This window comes from Phodopus roborovskii, unplaced genomic scaffold (assembly GCF_943737965.1).
Source record: "Phodopus roborovskii unplaced genomic scaffold, PHOROB, whole genome shotgun sequence".
NCBI lineage: Eukaryota > Metazoa > Chordata > Mammalia > Rodentia > Cricetidae > Phodopus > Phodopus roborovskii.
Genome location: NW_026126638.1, coordinates 5606002 through 5624866, shown reverse-complemented (window position 1 = coordinate 5624866; position 18865 = coordinate 5606002). Strand labels below are relative to the sequence as shown.

General features: G+C 40.9%; 2 protein-coding genes across 2 annotated transcripts; one reads left to right on the top strand and one right to left on the bottom strand.

The window, feature by feature from the left end:
- Nucleotides 1-298: 298 nt before the first annotated feature.
- LOC127212903 (acidic proline-rich protein PRP25) lies at nt 299-1865 on the bottom strand. Its single transcript, XM_051173094.1, has 2 exons — nt 1706-1865; nt 299-981 (listed from the first exon to the last, which is right to left on the bottom strand). The coding sequence occupies exons 1-2, from the start codon at nt 1863-1865 to the stop codon at nt 299-301; spliced, it is 843 nt and encodes a 280-aa protein (XP_051029051.1).
- A 6920-nt stretch (nt 1866-8785) lies between these two features.
- LOC127212902 (acidic proline-rich protein PRP25-like) lies at nt 8786-11197 on the top strand. The gene is given in 3 exon segments (XM_051173093.1): nt 8786-8846; nt 10526-10896; nt 10898-11197. Coding segments are annotated over 3 exon segments (732 nt in total).
- Nucleotides 11198-18865: the final 7668 nt, after the last annotated feature.

The following is an 18865-nucleotide window of genomic DNA, read 5'->3' as shown; positions in this document are numbered from 1 at the left end:
TGGGGCTGCTGGCATGTGAAAGAAGGAAGCATAATTTAGTCAGAATATTGCTCTTCTTGCAAAATCAAGACAATTATTTTGTTAAGCACGTATGAGCATTGCTCCTCACAATCATAATAACTTGAGGACTATACAAAACATAAATAAATCATCTTCCTCTACCACCACATAATACACAAATAGAGAGAACCCAACGTGTATATTGTAAAGATGCTAGAAGTTGAGTAAGTGCAGCTTGTGCTTGCAAAACTATAGGATAGGAATTAAGATATTTCATGAAGATTAAATTCAGATCTTACTATCTGTTCTGCTGTGGGCCTCCTGGTGGGGGTGGGCCTTGTGGGTTTCCAGGTGGAGGTGGTCTGTTCTGCTGTGGGCCTCCTGGTGGGGGTGGGCCTTGTGGGTTTCCAGGTGGAGGTGGTCTGTTCTGCTGTGGGCCTCCTGGTGGGGGTGGGCCTTGTGGGTTTCCAGGCGGAGGTGGTCTGTTCTGCTGTGGGCCTCCTGGTGGGGGTGGGCCTTGTGGGTTTCCAGGCAGAGGTGGTCTGTTCTGCTGTGGGCCTCCTGGTGGGGGTGGGCCTTGTGGGTTTCCAGGTGGAGGTGGTCTGTTCTGCTGTGGGCCTCCTGGTGGGGGTGGGCCTTGTGGGTTTCCAGGTGGAGGTGGTCTGTTCTGCTGTGGGCCTCCTGGTGGGGGTGGGCCTTGTGGGTTTCCAGGCAGAGGTGGTCTGTTCTGCTGTGGGCCTCCTGGTGGGGGTGGGCCTTGTGGGTTTCCAGGCAGAGGTGGTCTGTTCTGCTGTGGGCCTCCTGGTGGGGGTGGGCCTTGATGGTTTCCAGGCAGAGGTGGTCTGTTCTGCTGTGGGCCCCCCTGTGGGGGTGGGCCTTGATGGTTTCCAGGCTGATGGGGATGGTGCTGTTGCTGACCTTCCTGGGGTGGGCCTTGCTTAGGACCAAAACCATGGTTGGGAAGGGGTCCTTGGGGGAATCCTGCAATAGATGGTGTGTGCTTTGGTATGCAGTCTGAAGTACTTTATTGGTACATCACAAGAAGAGATAAGTTTAGTGATGAAACAAATGCCCTCCTACCTTTTATTAACAACTCAATGGCTACTACATAGTTCCTCTTATTCATTTGTCAATCACCCTCATGATCACTCCCACTTGGGTTTTATGGAACTTTTCTCTTACTCCATGTATTGATGGTATCACACACTGCATTTTGATGCTTGGAACTAACATTTGAGGTCTCAGATGACCAATTTTCCAGGCATGGAAAGAGAGAAGCAAGGGATAGGATTTTCAAATTAATTAATTGAGTACCCCACCCAGAAATGGTCCTATATCCTTTCTTTCTTGTGTTCTACATTCACTAAAGCAAGATGACTCTTAGCCACTGGCTACTGCATTACAGTATCACTGCTAGACTTTCTTCTGTGAACCTTCCTGTTTGATCCTTCCTAACACAGACAAGTGAATCTACAAATCCCACCCTTCCTTACCATCCTTTTGTTTAAATACTTTATCAATTTCTAGTGAACACAACATCATCCAAATTCTCTGTGTGGAATGAAGGTTTAAATGCCCTACCTTGATGCTGATTCTATAGTCCTGCCTTTCTGATAATCCTCTTCTCTCTGCATCTTCCAGGAAGGACATGTGTGACCGGTTACCCACAAACAGATTCACTGACCAAGCAACCATGCTTTCTTACCTTCACAGAAGTGTTGAACAGAGCTCAGGGCCAGCAAGGCCGCTGTGAACAGGACAACCAGCATCTTGGAGAGGCTCTGGAATTTCTTCCAAGTCTGTGCTTCATGTAGTGGGGTAGCTGCCTTTATAAGACACAGAAGAATGGTGCCTTTGATTCCCATCCTGAGTGACCTCACATTTGCAAACTAGGATACACTGCATCCTTGACTCCTCTTCAGGACTTCTGCCAGGTAGCATGACATGAGGCATTGGCAGTGCAACTTGGACTAAGAGTTGATGAAGTATAACTATGACGTTCATCTCTATTTTAGAGTTTTGTCATTACATGGATTTCATTGTTTGGTAGGATATATATATATATATATATATATATATATATATATATATATATATATTCACTAATACTTTTGTAAACATGAAGATGGCCCATATCTTTAGCTCTCATTTTTACCCATAGAGCACTGATCATCCTCTAACTATGGGTGTGATATTTAGCTGTATTTTCCATGTTTGGATAAGATGGAATCCATACAACCTCATCTGAATCAGGTCCATAAAGACTGGCCAAAGTTCCTATTTTGTTGTTTCCAAATTGGGACTACTTGGACCTTTACACTACCAAAACATTCTATTTGGGTGTGTGAGTGTTTGGATGAGACAGAGAGAGAGAGAGAGAGAATACATTTTTTTATATGCATGATAAACATAGACAGAGGGTAACTTTGGTTCTTGGTGCTCTGATGAAACCTTCCACTTTATACATAGGATTAGAAAACTCATTGGCCTGAAGCTTTCATATTGAGAAGAAAGTTGGCTTGCAAGTCTCCAGAGACACAGGAATAGCCATTCTCCAAATCATAAGTGTCAGGATTTTCACAATGTGGCCTCTCTCCTGGCTTTTTTGGGGAGATCAGAGCTTGGTTTCTCATACTTAAGTTGAAAGCTCTTTAGTAACCAAGCCATCTCCTCACTTCAAAATATTCTATTTCTGGTAAGAAAAGTGTTACAACACTTAAGACAAATATACAATTCCTTCACAAAACTATGCCATTTCTGAGATTTCCACAGCCAAATCCTCTTCCAGAATGTTCCATGAAACTATTTTTATACTTTTTTACTTTTAGGAAATGTTTTCCATTACTGCCAGTAACCAATGGTTGGCCATGATTACACAAGAGAATTAAGCACTTGGCTATCAGCTGCAAATTTCAATCATATTGCATGTATGCTCTCGCTTGTAGTCTGATTATATTCCATTTTCTTAGAGTGGCCTTCAAAACAGAATATTTTCTCTGCCACCTGTTAATATTAAGTCATCTCCAACCTCTGTATTAATCTAAACTGCTGTTATTAGAAGTTGTTTTATGTATTTCCTGTCATTTCTTAGTATGCAACTAGACATTACATTTTTTCAGACATTACAGGATAATTCTAAAACACCCCCAAATCATTATCATTTCTATTCCTCAGTATCTTGCTCTATTTTTATTTAAAATTTGTTAACAGCATGTCATTACATTTCCATTCATCAGTCTTAGTTTGTTCCCTTTTATTGCCCTAACTGATAATAGACAGTTGATCTACTTCACCTAAGATAGAGGTTTATTAGCCTAAGCAACTGTTCTTTCACATCACACTTCTATAATGCTTTTGTTATTGTTGATTTTAGTACAAAATTACTTTCAATATTTGTGAATTATTTTGTTGAAGTAAGTTAGTGTGGTGGTCCATGAAACTTGAAATTAAAAGACAAGCTCCTTTTTGAATGCAGATAAGATTCATCTCTCTCTCTCTCTCTCTCTCTCTCTCTCTCTCTCTCTTTCTCTCTCTCTCTCTGTGTGTGTGAGTGTGTACATACATGTACAGATACAGATATAGATATATAGAGAGATCTGGTATTTGTCCTTTCCTGATATTTCAGGAATGTTTTCTCAGTATGGGGTTTTATGGGAAGAGTAGCCTTGGAAGGGAATACATTGGGATTTGGCAACTCTTCCTTGCTGTATGCAAGTCTTGTCATTTGACTTATTTGAATGAAGGGTATAGTTACTTGTTCCTCGACAATACCACACTTTATTATCATAACTGTCTGTAATTATGCAGGCAAAGTACAAGATGTGAGCCACCCACATGCTTACTTATAATTAACCTTCATGTAAGAGAGAAGGAACAGAAGAAAGGCCATGATCACCTGTGAGTGGATATGAAAGTGACATCTAGGGAAAAGTCATCTTTGTCCTATGCTCACCCCACTATATAGCACAGAGTTGGTGCCTTTTCACTGACCTTCTTCAGTGTCAGAATAGTGTGAAAGAGATTAATTCATCACAAAAGAAAATACCACCTATGCACAGAGGAGTTGGAAGACCTATGAGTCACTTAAAGGAGGCTCTGTCGAGCTGTCAGTAAGACTGTGGCAAGCTCCAAGGTACATGATGTTTGAAGAAGTTCTTAGGCATCTACTGGTCTTATAATTCAGACTCAACAACTAGTATACAGCAAAAGTTCTTGACTTCTATACACTGAAACTTCTGGTCTTTATAATAGTTTCATATGACTCCCAAAATAACTTACAGTCTAGGCTAGTAGACACAGCACGTTTGGAAACTATAAGACCAACTACATGTGGGAGCTGGATTAGCCATGACTATGATTTTGTGTACACATCCTTCAGTATTGTTTACCTGTGGGTCCATATGTTCTCTATTTCTTTTCTTAATTTTTTTTTGTTTTAACATTTTGAAAATTTCATACCCAAATACATCATTTGTATATGTTCTGTATTTATAGGAATACAAACCAGGCCTTATCTCCAGTCCCCCACCCAATGCTGATACCAACAGTCGAATACAGGTCCCAGATGACTTTGTCCATTGCCATCTCCTGGAGCCAGGAGAATGGAGTTAGGTCAGTTTGCAGTGAAGAAGGCCAAGAAACCATAGAAACTTCAATGTCCTGTATCTGCACAGAGGAGCAGTACTGTAAATGCAGTGACTTGGGTCTCTGCAAATGCTCTTCTACTCCCTAGGCCCAGAGCCAACTTCCAGCAAATAACCATCAGACTGATGGATTCTACCTTAATTGTATCCATGCCCCATCACTGCTCTCCCAATTGGAAAATGTGTCAGAAGACAAAATGAACCAATTCATAGGACCTGTGTTGGTTGTGAATTAACTCTTTAACTGAATCTACAAAGAAGAAAATTCAGGCAGCAAACAAGTTGATTTATCAATTTTCAAGTTCTTGAGAAACTCTGGTTTACAAAGAGGAAAACCTGTGAGGCTCCTCTGAGAAGAAGCTCCCACTTGAAAAGCCTAGTATTGAATAGATGTGAATAATTTTATACAGTTCAAATTTAGTAAACTCCTGTCAAAAGAGTTGCAGACAGAACTGGCAAAGATGTCCAAAGCCACATGATCTACTTTCACCAGGAGGTTCTTCTACATTGAAGACTGGTGTCTCCACCTGAGAGATCTCCAGATACAAAGGGAACTCTCCAAGTTGGCTTTGTTGCTGCAATGTACCCCAGTTCTGTGACAGCCTACTTCAGCCTGAAATCACCAAGACATTTGGGAGATTGTTGCTATACTGTGTCTTCATCATCATGAGACAATGGCTAGAACAAACAAGAATGAAAGAGAAAAACTGTGTTTGAGAAACAAAATCCAATCCTCTCACATTTCCCAAATTATTTGTCCTTGCTTGAAGAACTGTATATTCAAAGGTCTTCCATCTGGATTCAGGATTTTCAGCCTCTTACAGAACCAGCCAGCTGTGACACAGTGATATTTTCCTCCTGTGGGTAAGACCTTGTCCTATGAATCAAACTCATCTGCCGTCCTGAAAACCAATGGGGGCTGCCAATTTGTTCAAAAATCAAAAACAAAAATAAAAACAGGAGGAGGCCAAGAGATCCTGAATGCCCAACCATATTCCTGTGAATATATATATATATATATATATATATATATATACATACAAAGTAAATTTTCATTTTTAAGAGTTTGATATATAATTGCACTGCATGACTTTAAAATGTTTAAATGTGTGGATGCTATTATTCTAATTCATAGGACCTCATTGACTTAGGTAGGGTTTTTGTTGCTCTGAGGAGATACCATGACCATGGCGACTCTTACAGATGAAAATATTTAATGGAGGTGGCAGCTTACAGTTTCAGAAGGTTAGTGCATTGTCATCGTGGCAGGGAGCACGGCTGCATACACACAAACATGGTGCTAGAGGCAGAGTTGCTACATGTTGCTATTCAGGTACCAACTTGTCTTAGATAAGGTTTTTATTACTGTGAAGAGAGGACATGACCATGGCAACTCTTTAAGGGAAATGTGTAATTAAAATGGTGGCTTACAGTTTCAAAGGTTTACTCCACTACCATCATTGCAGGGAGCATGGCAGCATGCAGGCATGCATGGTATTGAAAAGATAGTTGTGACACTAGGTGGTATTTCGATAAATATTCTCATAAAGGGCCACACCTGCTCTAACAAGGCCATGCCTCTTAATAGTGCCAATCATTTGAGGGCCATTTTCTTTCAAGCTACCACACTCCTCCTAGGACAGAAGGACCTGCTACTATTCACTGACCTCAGCTCAAGGTTGCCCACATTATGGCTATAAATTATTCCTAGTAAAAGTAACTTTAGAGATCTAGGCAAAGAGAGCCAGACAAGTTAACAAAGACTGTTTTCCTGAGAAAATCAGGGAGCTAGACTTTCCTCCAGGAAGCACATAGCTATTAATAGACTAAGGCATGAAAGATATATGTTATTATGGAAAAGGGAAAGTGTTAGTAGATTTAAAGCCATGTAGTACTCTGCTTTACTGAAGAGTCCTGCAACTGAAAACACTAATAAGGGACATGCTAGACAATATGTGTGTTTTAAAACTTGACTGAAGACAAAGACCTCCAAAAGAGACATCAGCAGCGGGGAGTACGTGTGCTGCAATGATCATAATGTCATACACTCTGAAATAGTGTCACATGGATCTGCTAGTGACAGTAAGAAGTGAGTATCCTAAAATAATAGCTATGTGTTGGGAAATTTAAGTACTTGTCCCTTACAGTTCTTTTTCTCCCCACCCAGCTACGAAATGGAATCAGATTAGGCATCTATCGACTGCTAGATGAATAATTACTATGTGGTGCATGAAACCAATGGAAATCTCTGTAGCGCTAAAGAAAACTGAAATAAGAAGTTTGCAGTAAAGAAATGGAACTAATAAAAAAGTATCCTGAGTGAAATAACTTAGGTCGGGAGACAAGTGCCATGCTTGTTCTATTAAGTGGTTCAAAGCTTCAAAGTGCCTTTTGTATTTAACTTGGAATATCTATTAAGAGCAGAACATTGGAAAGGGACTTTGGAGGAAAAAGAGGCCTGAGGTAGGGCAAATAGGATGAAGAAAGCACAGATTCTAAATTAGTAGCATCTTTAGATACATATGCCATGAAAAGTTACATAAAGGTTACGATCATCAAGATCTTATTATATGTAGTAACGTCTGCTACATTCTTACTCATGGTTTTAAATACACATTCAGTACTTCTATAATTTCTGCTTCTGTTGTGTCTGATGAGGTCACAGGTGATATTTTTCTTTCATGGTATACTGCTCTTTTTCACACTTGCTGACACTGAGAAGGTCAGGGAAATGTTGTGAGCTGAGTGACATTTGGAAGAACTTACTGCTACGTTCTGAGATTCAACAAGCCAACGATAAGGCTGACTTCCACCAAGAATGTCACTACTGGATGCTAGCACATCACATGATTCTTGACTATGCTCCTTTTTTGTGACTGCCTGAACAACACAAATTATTTTCAGGCTCCCTTGTTCTGTAGTTTCTTGGGAAGTTATAGGGCAGGATATGTTGATAAAAAGAAAGACTTGTCATGGATGAAAAACTCCTTTTTCCATGAAATTTTTAAATAAAAATGAGACATGAATCACAAAAAAATATATTTTGTATATATTTAATCATGTGATAAACTTTGAAGAGTTCTTTCCTTCTAATGCCTGAAAAACGTCCAAGCTGAACATGAAATACAAAACTAGAGGGCTGAGTAATAACATGCAATATGAAGAAAATGCCTTCAGAAAGAGAATCTTGAGATGCAGCTCTATCAGAAAATTACACACAAACTGTAGGTTATCCTGAGGACACAGCCTATCACTGACTTTGAAAAAGATTGTGAGTTTATGCAGTTGACCCTTTGAGGGAAATGAGCAGACTGCCATGCTCAACTCTCTAACTGTGGCCTTTAGTAATTTGGAGAGAATATTTTGGACAATGGAGCTGTGTACATATCTTATATAAAATGGTAACATGAACTCATCAAGGAATTACAGATTCATGTAAATCCCAAATGGTTCTGTGGCCACTTCTGCTGGAATTTTAGTGATGCTTTAGGTCATGTGGTTTTACCAACCAATGTTTCTGTTATTGAGTCAGATCAAGACAATGGTGGGAAGTCTTGATGAGGCCTAGCAAGCTAGGAATTCCAAGTGTGGGGTCCTCATTAATTCTAATTAGTATAAAAAGAGCCTCAACACTATCAGTGTTAACTAAATATAATGTATATCCCTGTATGTATTATACATATAATGATAAAGTTTCAGCTATACTACTGATGAGAGACAGTGACCATCTTCAATTTGGTTATAGATCATTGCTGACAATAAACACATGTGTTCACACACTACTCTTACTACTCCCATGCACAATGATGTACAGACGATCCCATCAAATAAAATGAGATCCAAATAGTGACAATCTTTCTACTTCAATATCTTGGCTATTTTCTTGCATGTGATTTCTTTCTAATTTACTCCAGTCATCTGTCTTACCATTTCAAAAAGAGACACTGGCACCTCTTCCCAACCTCATCCTGCTGGGCAAAAGTCCCAGTGTGGAGTCAGGGATGCACGCTTCCCTGCTTTGTTCAGATCAGAATAACACAGAATAAAATTCAATGGCACCATTCTTTTGCTCCTCCTTATAAAAGCAATTGCCTTGCTTCTTCCAGAACAGACTTGGGAGCAACTCCAGAGCCTCCTCCAAGATGCTGGTGGTCCTGCTCACAGCGGCCTTGCTGGCCCTGAGCTCTGCTCAGGAACCAGAAGGTAGGAGATTATGGGTGTGGGTGCCATGACTCTGCTTAAAGAACAGGAGACACCAGAGCAGGGGAGGAGAGAGACAGGAGGGAGGACAGGAGATGAAAGGTAAATGGAGCCACAAAGTGTATAGGGACAGGAGAGGCTCAGTTTTGAAGACACTAGTAGTTAAAATAGACTGAGGGTGCCAGTAACCTTGTTGTGCTGTGTATTAAGGGAAGACGACAGAGAGAAACACAGACCACCACAGTTTAAGGACAGAAAATGAAATGACAAAGTTGAAACTGCTGGACATTAAAATATAAGCATCCTCTCGATTTCCAATTTTTCCCTCACTCTCATTTAATATTCCAGTGTGTTATCACTTGTGTCTGTGTAATGCTTTGCTAAAATGATTCTCACACAGACAGGCAGGTGCACATGCACACACATGTACACACACACACACACACACACACACACACACACACACACTTTTTATCAGTGTAAGCAATAAGATACTAGGTAAAAGAAGGAGCACCACAAGGGAATTTCATGTAGTGAATTAGTGGTTGGTACTCAGAATAAGTCACCACGGATATTGTAAATTTCTGCTTTCTGGTCATTTCACAGCCAGTGGCTAAAGTTCCCTTAGGGGATGTACAGATTGTGGCTAAAAGTCACTTGCTCCCTGGAGGATGCTAGTTGCTTTAGCAAAATCACTTTTGATTCTGTCTGTTGCTTTACAACCCAATGGCTTTCTGTAAATGCCCTTCCCCGCTAATATCAACACATTGTCAATCTCCTTTTCTGTACTTAGTAAGGAGGGTGTTTTGGGTTTGTTTGCTTGCTTTAATTCTACAATGCCTATCACTTCTACTTTTACTAATTAATTAATGCAAATTTCCCAAATTTACAGACAACTATTCCCCAACCTTGATACCAAGGACCATTATCAGGAAGAATAATAACACGCATAATCCAGGCATATCCAGGAAAACAGGAGTGATTTACCTTTTTTATCACATAGCAGTGATTGCTAGGAGAAGAAACGACCCGATTCTGACTCTTCTATGACACCAAGCATTTGCCCATGACTTCATCATCCCCTTGTTCCCACTTTTGCAGTATTTGATTGCAGCAAGAAAAGTGCACAATATGCAACTGTTTTCTCTCTGCCTCTGTATTCAAACAATATATTGAGTCCACAGCTGATAACATTTCTTGAATTTACACAGTGAATAGTGTGTTGACTGCTACTCTTCTCCTTTCTTCCCCCTGCTGGTAGTCATCAACCTGAGCCAGGATTCTGATCAAGTTCCTTTAGCTTTAACACAGAAATTAGCTCCTAGATTTGGGGAGGTCATAAAACAAAAACAAAACCAAACAGTTGTGCAATACAATATAACCTGAAACAGAACAATCATGTGTGAGATGATTTCTTTGTTTTACTTTTGTCTGAGAAAATTGATTCTGAATAATAATCTGTGAGGTTAGAGAGCTCATAGGCTTATTCTGGAATCTACATCGTGAATACGTGCAGACCATCAAAGACCTTGGGTTGACAGGAACTCTTCAGGAAAGCATTAGCAAGATTGCTGTTGAATGAGAGGTTCCTGGAAAAGATGCTGTGTGAAAAGGCCATTGAGATAAAGGAGAAGAAAATCACCTGTCACTAAACTCATTTATTATTTGCTTTACACATTCAGATTTTCAGAGCCAAAACCAGATCCCCAATCAGAGACCACCTCCTCCCGGATTGCCACAAAGACACGAACCACCAAACGGAGGAAACCAACAGCAAGGTGGCCCTCCTCCGCCTGGAAACCCACAAGGCCCACCCCCACCAGGAGGCCCACAGCAGAACAGACCACCTCTGCCTGGAAACCCACAAGGCCCACCCCCACCAGGAGGCCCACAGCAGAACAGACCACCTCTGCCTGGAAACCCACAAGGCCCACCCCCACCAGGAGGCCCACAGCAGAACAGACCACCTCCGCCTGGAAACCCACAAGGCCCACCCCCACCAGGAGGCCCACAGCAGAACAGACCACCTCCGCCTGGAAACCCACAAGGCCCACCCCCCACCAGGAGGCCCACAGCAGAACAGACCACCTCCACCTGGAAACCCACAAGGCCCACCCCCACCAGGAGGCCCACAGCAGAACAGACCACCTCCACCTGGAAACCCACAAGGCCCACCCCCACCAGGAGGCCCACAGCAGAACAGACCACCTCTGCCTGGAAACCCACAAGGCCCACCCCCACCAGGAGGCCCACAGCAGAACCAAGGCCCTCAGCCTGGAAACCAGCAAGGCCCTCAACAGTCTTCCCAAGGGTTTAGACCACTGGGACGTCCCCAGGGTTTTGGTCCCCAGTAAACTAGAATTCGATGACAGGTATGACTTATATTTATCCTCCTGAATAAAAGCCAAACTGCTTTATTTCTCAGAGCATATGAAATAACCAATCAAAATGCTTAGAAATTACATAGTCCTGGATTCAATTTCAAATACTTTTATTAACAATGAAATGATTTATTCACGAGAAAGATCTATTTTTAGGGGAATATCACCTCCAAATTTGTGTTTCACAATTATTTTATGTCTTCTACTTCTTCTGGAGGTCCTTTGCCCACTTGCTTAGACTCATCAGTTCATACTTATAGGAAGAACTCATCTTAGTTTTCTTTTGGCATGTTCTTGTTTATTTTTGGAATGTCAAGTCCTCTCTGTAACCTGCCTTCATGATTGGTTTATTTCAGGAATTGTGTAAGAAGATGGCTCCCTCACAACTTTCTTCCACGGGCCCCGCAGTATCAGAACTATAGCTTAATTACGTTAATAAAATGATCAGCATACAAATTCTGGTTGTGGTCCTTCTTTCTGAGTGTCCTTGAGCCTGGAATTTCAGGGCTGGCAGCAATCTAAGAGCACCAGTACTTACTCTCTCATGGATTCTTCCGTCAAGCTTCCCTTCTCATTTGTCCATAACCCAGGTGCCAGACACAAGCGTTTTCCACTGTTACCACTATTGCTTGACCTCTACAACATAATGGACTTAAAAAATATTTCCACATTATTGAATAATTTTGGGGTACTAGGTACACAGAACTGAAAGACCCCAGCAGACCTCAAGAGTTTGGAGCCTGTCAGGGGGAAGGCCCTTGCCCCCAAGAGACGAGACCGGACCACTGGATGCAAGTGCAAGAGGTCCATAGGTACCTATGGACGCCCCAGTCTTTCGAGAGACTGAGAAAGCATGCCTGGTTAAAGCATATGCAGTTTATATAAAGTTGGCGTGGCAAGAAGCAGGTTTACAGAAGCAGAAGCATGGTTACAGGGACTTCATTGTTTTATCTAAATGTAGCAGTGGTAGTTAACCAAGGACAGTTGGTTATTCGGGTTGGTCACAAAGAATAGAAAGAATTCAGTTATGACTCTCTCAACATACTGGACACTCTCCTGCTGACCTTGCTTTAGTCCAAGCTGCAGACCACAGATACCTGGTTGGCGTTGGATGAGAGCAGCACCTGGTTCCCTCCTGTGCTTTTCTCATAACTCGACCTTGGCAATTAATGAGAGCAGCTCAAACAGGCAATAAGCATAGTGGGGGTCTTTCAGAACAAAGTGCAAACATCAGCATATGTTGAGGAATCACTGACAATTTTAGCCATGTGTGGTAGTATTTGGAATTAGGAAGTTATAGGCAAGAGAATTAAAGTTTGGCGTACCTTGTGATCTCCAGGCAAACTGGGGACTGCTGGCTTCACTGGTCCCACTATATTCACCTCTCTTTCCTAGTTTCCCTGCCATTTTTAACACCAAGAAAGGTGCCTAAGTAGTGCAGCAATGTCCTTCCTTAGTCACTGATGGAGACTGGAACCAGTCCATAGTTACATGCTCTTCTTCCTCCCCCATCAAATCACTGCATGCCTTTGGTCCTTTCTTTTTCAAAGGTCTTGGAGGACACAACTTCCCAGAGCTCTCCAGACAGGAACATAACTTTATCCTCCTTGGGGATGGCCTTGAATTAACTTCCTTTCCTGTCAAGACTCATCTCTCAAACACCTGCACTTAAACAGCAGGCAGCTGCATCCCCGACTATGATAACATTGATTTGAAATCTACTTCTGCCCCCCCCCCCATGACAGCGCCCCTTACCAGCAGGAAGTAGTTTGGAAAGAACGACGCCCAAATTCCCAAATATTGTCTATAAATGTTTGTTTTCATTTAAATGGACTTGGTTATATAAAATAAATAAAAAACTTAAATAAACATATAAATAAAGCTGTAGGACTGACATACTAAAAAAAAGACATTGCGGCAGTGAGGGTGTATTGAGATGTTTTTGTCGAAGCATTGCAAGCAGAAATGTAAAGCTTTCTTTTTAAACCGAGGTGTAGTATTTGCACATCTTCAATATGGCAAATAATACACGTTTCCACATCTTCTAACATGAATCCTTTTTATAACTGGAGATTTTTATTCCTTTACTCATTTTTTTTAAAATATATCACACAATGTTCTAACTAATCGTTACCCCTAGTCTATTTTAAGAATTCCAGAACTAATTTCTCCAGTGTGACTATGGAACCCTTATTAACATTCTTCCATCTCCCCTCCCACGACCCTTCCCAGTCCCCAGAGAGCTTTATTCCATTTCATTCTTCTATCAGAGTTGTAAAATTTTCACCTAATAATTTTATTTTTAGAATTCTCTAAGGAGCAATAACTAGAAGTACAAAAATATTTATTTCAGCATTATCTGTAGTATCAAAACTTGGCAAGCAGCAAGGTCCATAACAGAAAGTATCTCCAAAACAGTGTCACTCTTAATGGACACTGTTCCTACAGTCATCTCAGTGGAGTTTCCCAAGAGTTTGCAGATGCATGAATAAACATTTAATGCTATTTCCAGCCTAACCATATACTGGTAAATGAAAACAGAAGCACTCAAAGCATGTGAGAAAATTATTATAATGGGAAGCAAGGAGCTAAAAACATTAACAGGAGAAGGTATTCATGCTTTGGGCACCCTCTCTCTTTCTCTCTATTTTGAGACAAGGTCTTACTCTGTAACCTAGACTGATCAAACATTAGAGTTTATATTGATTTTCCTTTCAAGTTTTAGTTTTTCCTTTCTTTCCTTTCCCCCCCCCCTGGATCTGTTTCCAAATACTCAGGAATGAGTGCACATTCCACATTCATTCAAGATGTATTAATTGACTCCCTATTATAAGCTAGAAATTGTGCTAGCTGCTATGCATGTGAGAACAAGACAACTCAGTGCTTCAAGGAGCTTACTGTCCAGTAGTCAGACAGGCTAGTAAATACTGGCTCTGGCAGAAGATGGGCCAGGTATGGTAGGAGCAGGGGAGGAGGCTGTGTAATCATATGCTGGGCCAAAGAAGGTGCGTACCGTAGGGTACACTGTCTGAACCCAATCCTAAGAATGATCTGTGCTTTAGACAGATGAGAAAATGGAATAATTGTTTAAGTAACAGTCACAGTGTGCACAGATGGCTGGAAGTGATGGGGACTGTTGGGACAGGCAGACATCAGCAGATATTTAAATATGCCTGGAATGCACAGCATATCAACCCCAGGTCTCTCTCCCTCCCATCCTCCCATGTCCCCCCCGCCCCCAATCCTAGCATTTTGACCCCTTTGTTCATCAGTCCTCCTTCTCTACAACGGATTTCAGGAGTTTGGCTCGGTGCTAAGCTGTGGATCTCTGCTTCTGGTTCCATCAGCTACTAGATGAAGGCTCTAGGATGGCATTTAAGATAGTCATCATTCTCATCAGGAAAGGGCAATTAAGATAGCTTCTCCACTATTGCTTAGAATCCTACTTGGTGTCATCCTTGTGGATCTCTGTACAATTCCCTAGTGCCAGATTTCTTTTAAACATATAATGGCTCCCTCTATTAATGTGTCTTTTTTTTTTTTTTTTTTTTTTTTTTTTTGGTCTCCTCTATTTATCTCCTGACTCAATTTTCCTAATCCCTTATGTTCTCCTCCCTCCTTCTCTTTTCTTCTCCTGTTACTCCTACCTCCCTCCCCTCCCCCATGCTTCCAATTTGTTCTGGAGCTCTTGTCTTTTTCCCTTTCATCATGGGACCATCATGTCTCTCTTACTGCTGTGCTCCTTGTTACCTAGCTTCTTTGGAGCTGTGGATTGTAGGCTGGTAATCCTTTGATCTGTGTCTAATATCCATATATGAGTGAATACATACCATGTTTGTCTTTCTGTGACTGGGTTACCTCACTTAGGATGTCTTCATCCAGTTCCATCCATTTGCCTGTGAATTTCAAAATTCCATTGCTTTGTTTTGTTTTGTTTTTCCCACTGAGTAGTACCCCACTGTGTAAATGTACCACACTTTCTTTATTCATTATTCAGTTGAGGGGCATGTAGATTGCTTCCAGGTTCTGGGTATTGCAAATAATACTGCTATGAACATAGTTGAACAGATGTCCTTGATGTATTAATGTGCATCTTTGGGTATATGCCTAAGAGTTGAATTGCTGGATCTTGAGGTAGACTAATTCACATTTTCTTGAGAAAACTCCATACTGATTTCCAAAATGGCTGTTCAAATTTACACTCCCACCAACAATGGAGGAGTGTTTCCCTTTCTCCACATCCTCTCCAGCATAAACTGTTCTTGGTGTTTTTGATTTTAGCCATTCTGACATGTGTAAAATGGTATCTCAGAGTTGTTTTCTTCTATGATTTTGTTGAATATTATTTTCTCTGCCTTTGAACTGGTGTTCTTCTCCTTCTTCTATCATTATTCTTAGGTTTGATCTTTTCATGGTGTCCCTGATTTCCTGGATGTTTTGTGTAATGACTTTGTTGGCATTAATTTTTCTTTGACCAGTGAATCTATTTCCTCTATATCTACAACACCAGAGATTATCCCTTCCATCTCTTATATTCTGGGAGTTATTCTTGCTTCCATAGTTCCTGTTTGTTTACTCAGATTTTCCATTTTCAGAATTCCCTCTGGGTTTTTTTTTTCTTTATTATCACTACTTTCATTTTTTATCTTGAACTGTTTCCTTCTCCTGGGTGATTGCTTTTTTTCCCCCTTTCTTTGAGGAATTTATTGATTTCTTCCCATTTTTGTCCTTTCCTCAATTTCTTTAAGGGATTTTTTTCATTTCCTCTTTAAGGACATCTATCATCTTTATAAAGGTACTTTAAGGTCATTTTATTCTGCTTCATCTGTGTTGGGATGATCAGGTCTTGCTGTTTGTAGAACCACTAGGTTTTAGTTGTGCCATATTATTCTTTAAGTTGTTGAATGTATTCTCGCACTGCTGTCTACCTATTTCTTCCTCCAATCAGTGCAGGTGGTGCCTGTGCTTCCAGTGGCTGCTTATGCCATAGAGGGGTTGAATGGTTGAGTTTGTGCAGTGGAACAGGAATTGTAGATTATAGGGACCAATGGGAGGCAGGGGCTGTAGGGCAGTCAGCCCACAGGAGTCTTTCCTACTGACTTGCTAGTGGTGATGTGATGGGTGGAGGAAGGTGATGGGATGTGGCCTAGGGTCTAGGGCTTAGAGATGGGGCTGTCCAACAAGGACACCAGTCACTCACACCTTTCTTCAAATGATGCAGGTGATGTCTGTGCTTCTGGGGGCCACTGAGGCTGTGGGAGGTGGTTGGTGGTGGGGAGAATTATGGGTTCCATGAGTTTGTGGGGTAAGTGAGGCTTGAATACTGTAGGATCCAATGGGAGATGGGGTGGTGGAGTGGCTTGCCAGCAGGAGTCTTACATGCTGACTGGATAATGGGGCTGCAATAAGTGGCAGAGGAGCACTGGATGTACCACATGGTCTGAGGCCTAGAGATGGGGCTGTACATCGTGGATGCCAGTTATTGATCTCTTCCTTTAATTGGGACAGATAGTGTTTCTGCCTCTAGGAACAGCTTATACTGGGTTTGTGGGGTGGAATGAGACTTGTGGATTACAGTATCCAATGGGAGGAGGAGCCTGCCCACAGAAGTCTTACCTGCTGACTGGCTAGTAGGGCTGTGATGGATGGGGGAAGGGCATAGGATGTATATGGGGCCTAGTGCCTAGGGCATAGAGACAGGGCTGTTCAGCTAGGACACCCACCACTTATCTCTTCTTCTGATCAGTGCAGGTGATGTCTGTCCATAAGCCTTTTCTTGACAGTGAGACATGTCTGCTGCTGCAAACACCTACTTATTTAAAAGTAAAATGATGAGCACTGAAGAACCTCCACATGGTGTTTGCTCTCTTTATGCCAAAAGCTACCCACTGGCCTTGCCTTAGTTGGTAAAGTATGCTGTAAAAATTGGACAAGAGGGTTACAAAAGAAGGTAATTGCTGAACTATGCCAAGACAAGGTAGGACAGTCCTTCAAAATTCCTGCTTCACAGAAAAGTCTGTCAGATATTTTAGGCCTGTATGCCAAAGATAGAGGCCCCAGTATTACAGAAGAACATTTGGGTGACTGTCCAGGCAATCAGATATGTCTGTCATATATTAGTTTTAGAAGTAACTTTCTCTGCACTTCCTATTTACTCAGATAGTATTGTATCCTTCTCAAGTATGATGGGGTTAAAGATTAGATAGTTATAGTTTTCCTCAGTTATAATAGAAATTAAATTAAGTACAAAACTTTGGACTTGCAAAGATAAGATAGATAATAGAGTATTTTCTCTGAATTTGCCAAATACAAATGGAATATATTTCTTTCTTGATAATTGTTCTTATTGCATATAATTTCACATTGTTATATGTATATCATAAATATTCAATTGATTCAATTGATGGTCTTTTAGAGAAACAGAAAGCATGGAATAATTGTGATGGAAGTTTAGAAATAGATACTCTTAAACTTCCAAAAGTAATTATTTTATTTTCTTAGGTTATTAATGTGTTGTCCCATGTTATTTTACTTTGATACACTACCCTCTAGACACTTGATTTTTGACAAAGAAGCAAAATCTATACAATGGAGGAAAGAAGGCATCTTTAACAAATGGCGCTGATATAACTGGATGTCAGCATATAGAAGAGTGCAAATGGATTCACATTTCTCATCATGCGCAAAACTCAGGAAAATGGATCAAAGTCTTCAACAGAAATATAGTTACACTGAACCTGATAGAAGGGAAAGTGGGGAATAACCTTAAACACATTGGTACAAGAGATAACTTCCTTAACAGAACACTAGTAGAATCGACAATAAGTAGGACCTCATGAAACAGAAAAGCTTCTGTAAGGCAAAGGATACAGTTAGTAGGAAAAAAAAATGGCAGCCTAAAGAGTGGGAAACCTCTTAACATCTTCACCAACACCACATCGAACAGAGGGCTGATCTCTAAAATGTATACAGAACTGAAGAAACTAGACATCAAAAAAAAAAAAAAACAAAAAACAAAAAACAAATACTGCAAACACAAAGTGGAGTACAGGCCTAAACAGAAAATTCTCAACAGAGAATCTCAAATGGCAGAGAAACATTCAAAAGAATATTCACCATCCTTAGCCATAAGTGAGATGAAAATAAAATTGATTCAAAGATTCTGTCTAACACCTGTCAGGATAGCTAATATTAAAACCACAAATGACAGCTTATTTTGGAGAGGATATGGAGCAAGGAGAATACTCCTAAGATGCTGGTGGGAGTGCAAACTTGTACAGCCCCCTTGGAAATCAGTATGGCAGTTTCTTAGAAAATTTGGAATCATTCTACCTCAAGACCCACCTATACAACTCTTGGGCATTTACCCAAAGGATGCCCAATCATACCACAAGGATACTTGCTCAAGTATGTTAAAAGCAGCTTTATTTATAATAGCCAAAACCTGGAAACAACCTAGAGGCTCCTCAATTAAAGAACTGATGAACAAAATACAGTGCATTTACACAATGGTTTAATACTCTGCTGCTAAAACCAATGACATCAGGTAATTTGAAGGCAAATAAATGGAAAAAAATTCATCCTGAGTGAGGTAGCCCAGACCCAGAAAGACAAAAATGGCATGTACTCACAATTGGATAT

What these genes read in the sequence shown, in the direction of transcription:
- LOC127212903 (XM_051173094.1), bottom strand. Translation starts at nt 1,865, where the DNA reads ATGGGAATCAAAGGCACCATTCTTCTGTGTCTTATAAAGGCAGCTACC. An exon ending in TGTTCAACACTTCTGTGAAG is followed by an intron (nt 982 to 1,705) that starts GTAAGAAAGCAT and finishes CATCTATTGCAG; the next exon opens with GATTCCCCCAAGGACCCCTT.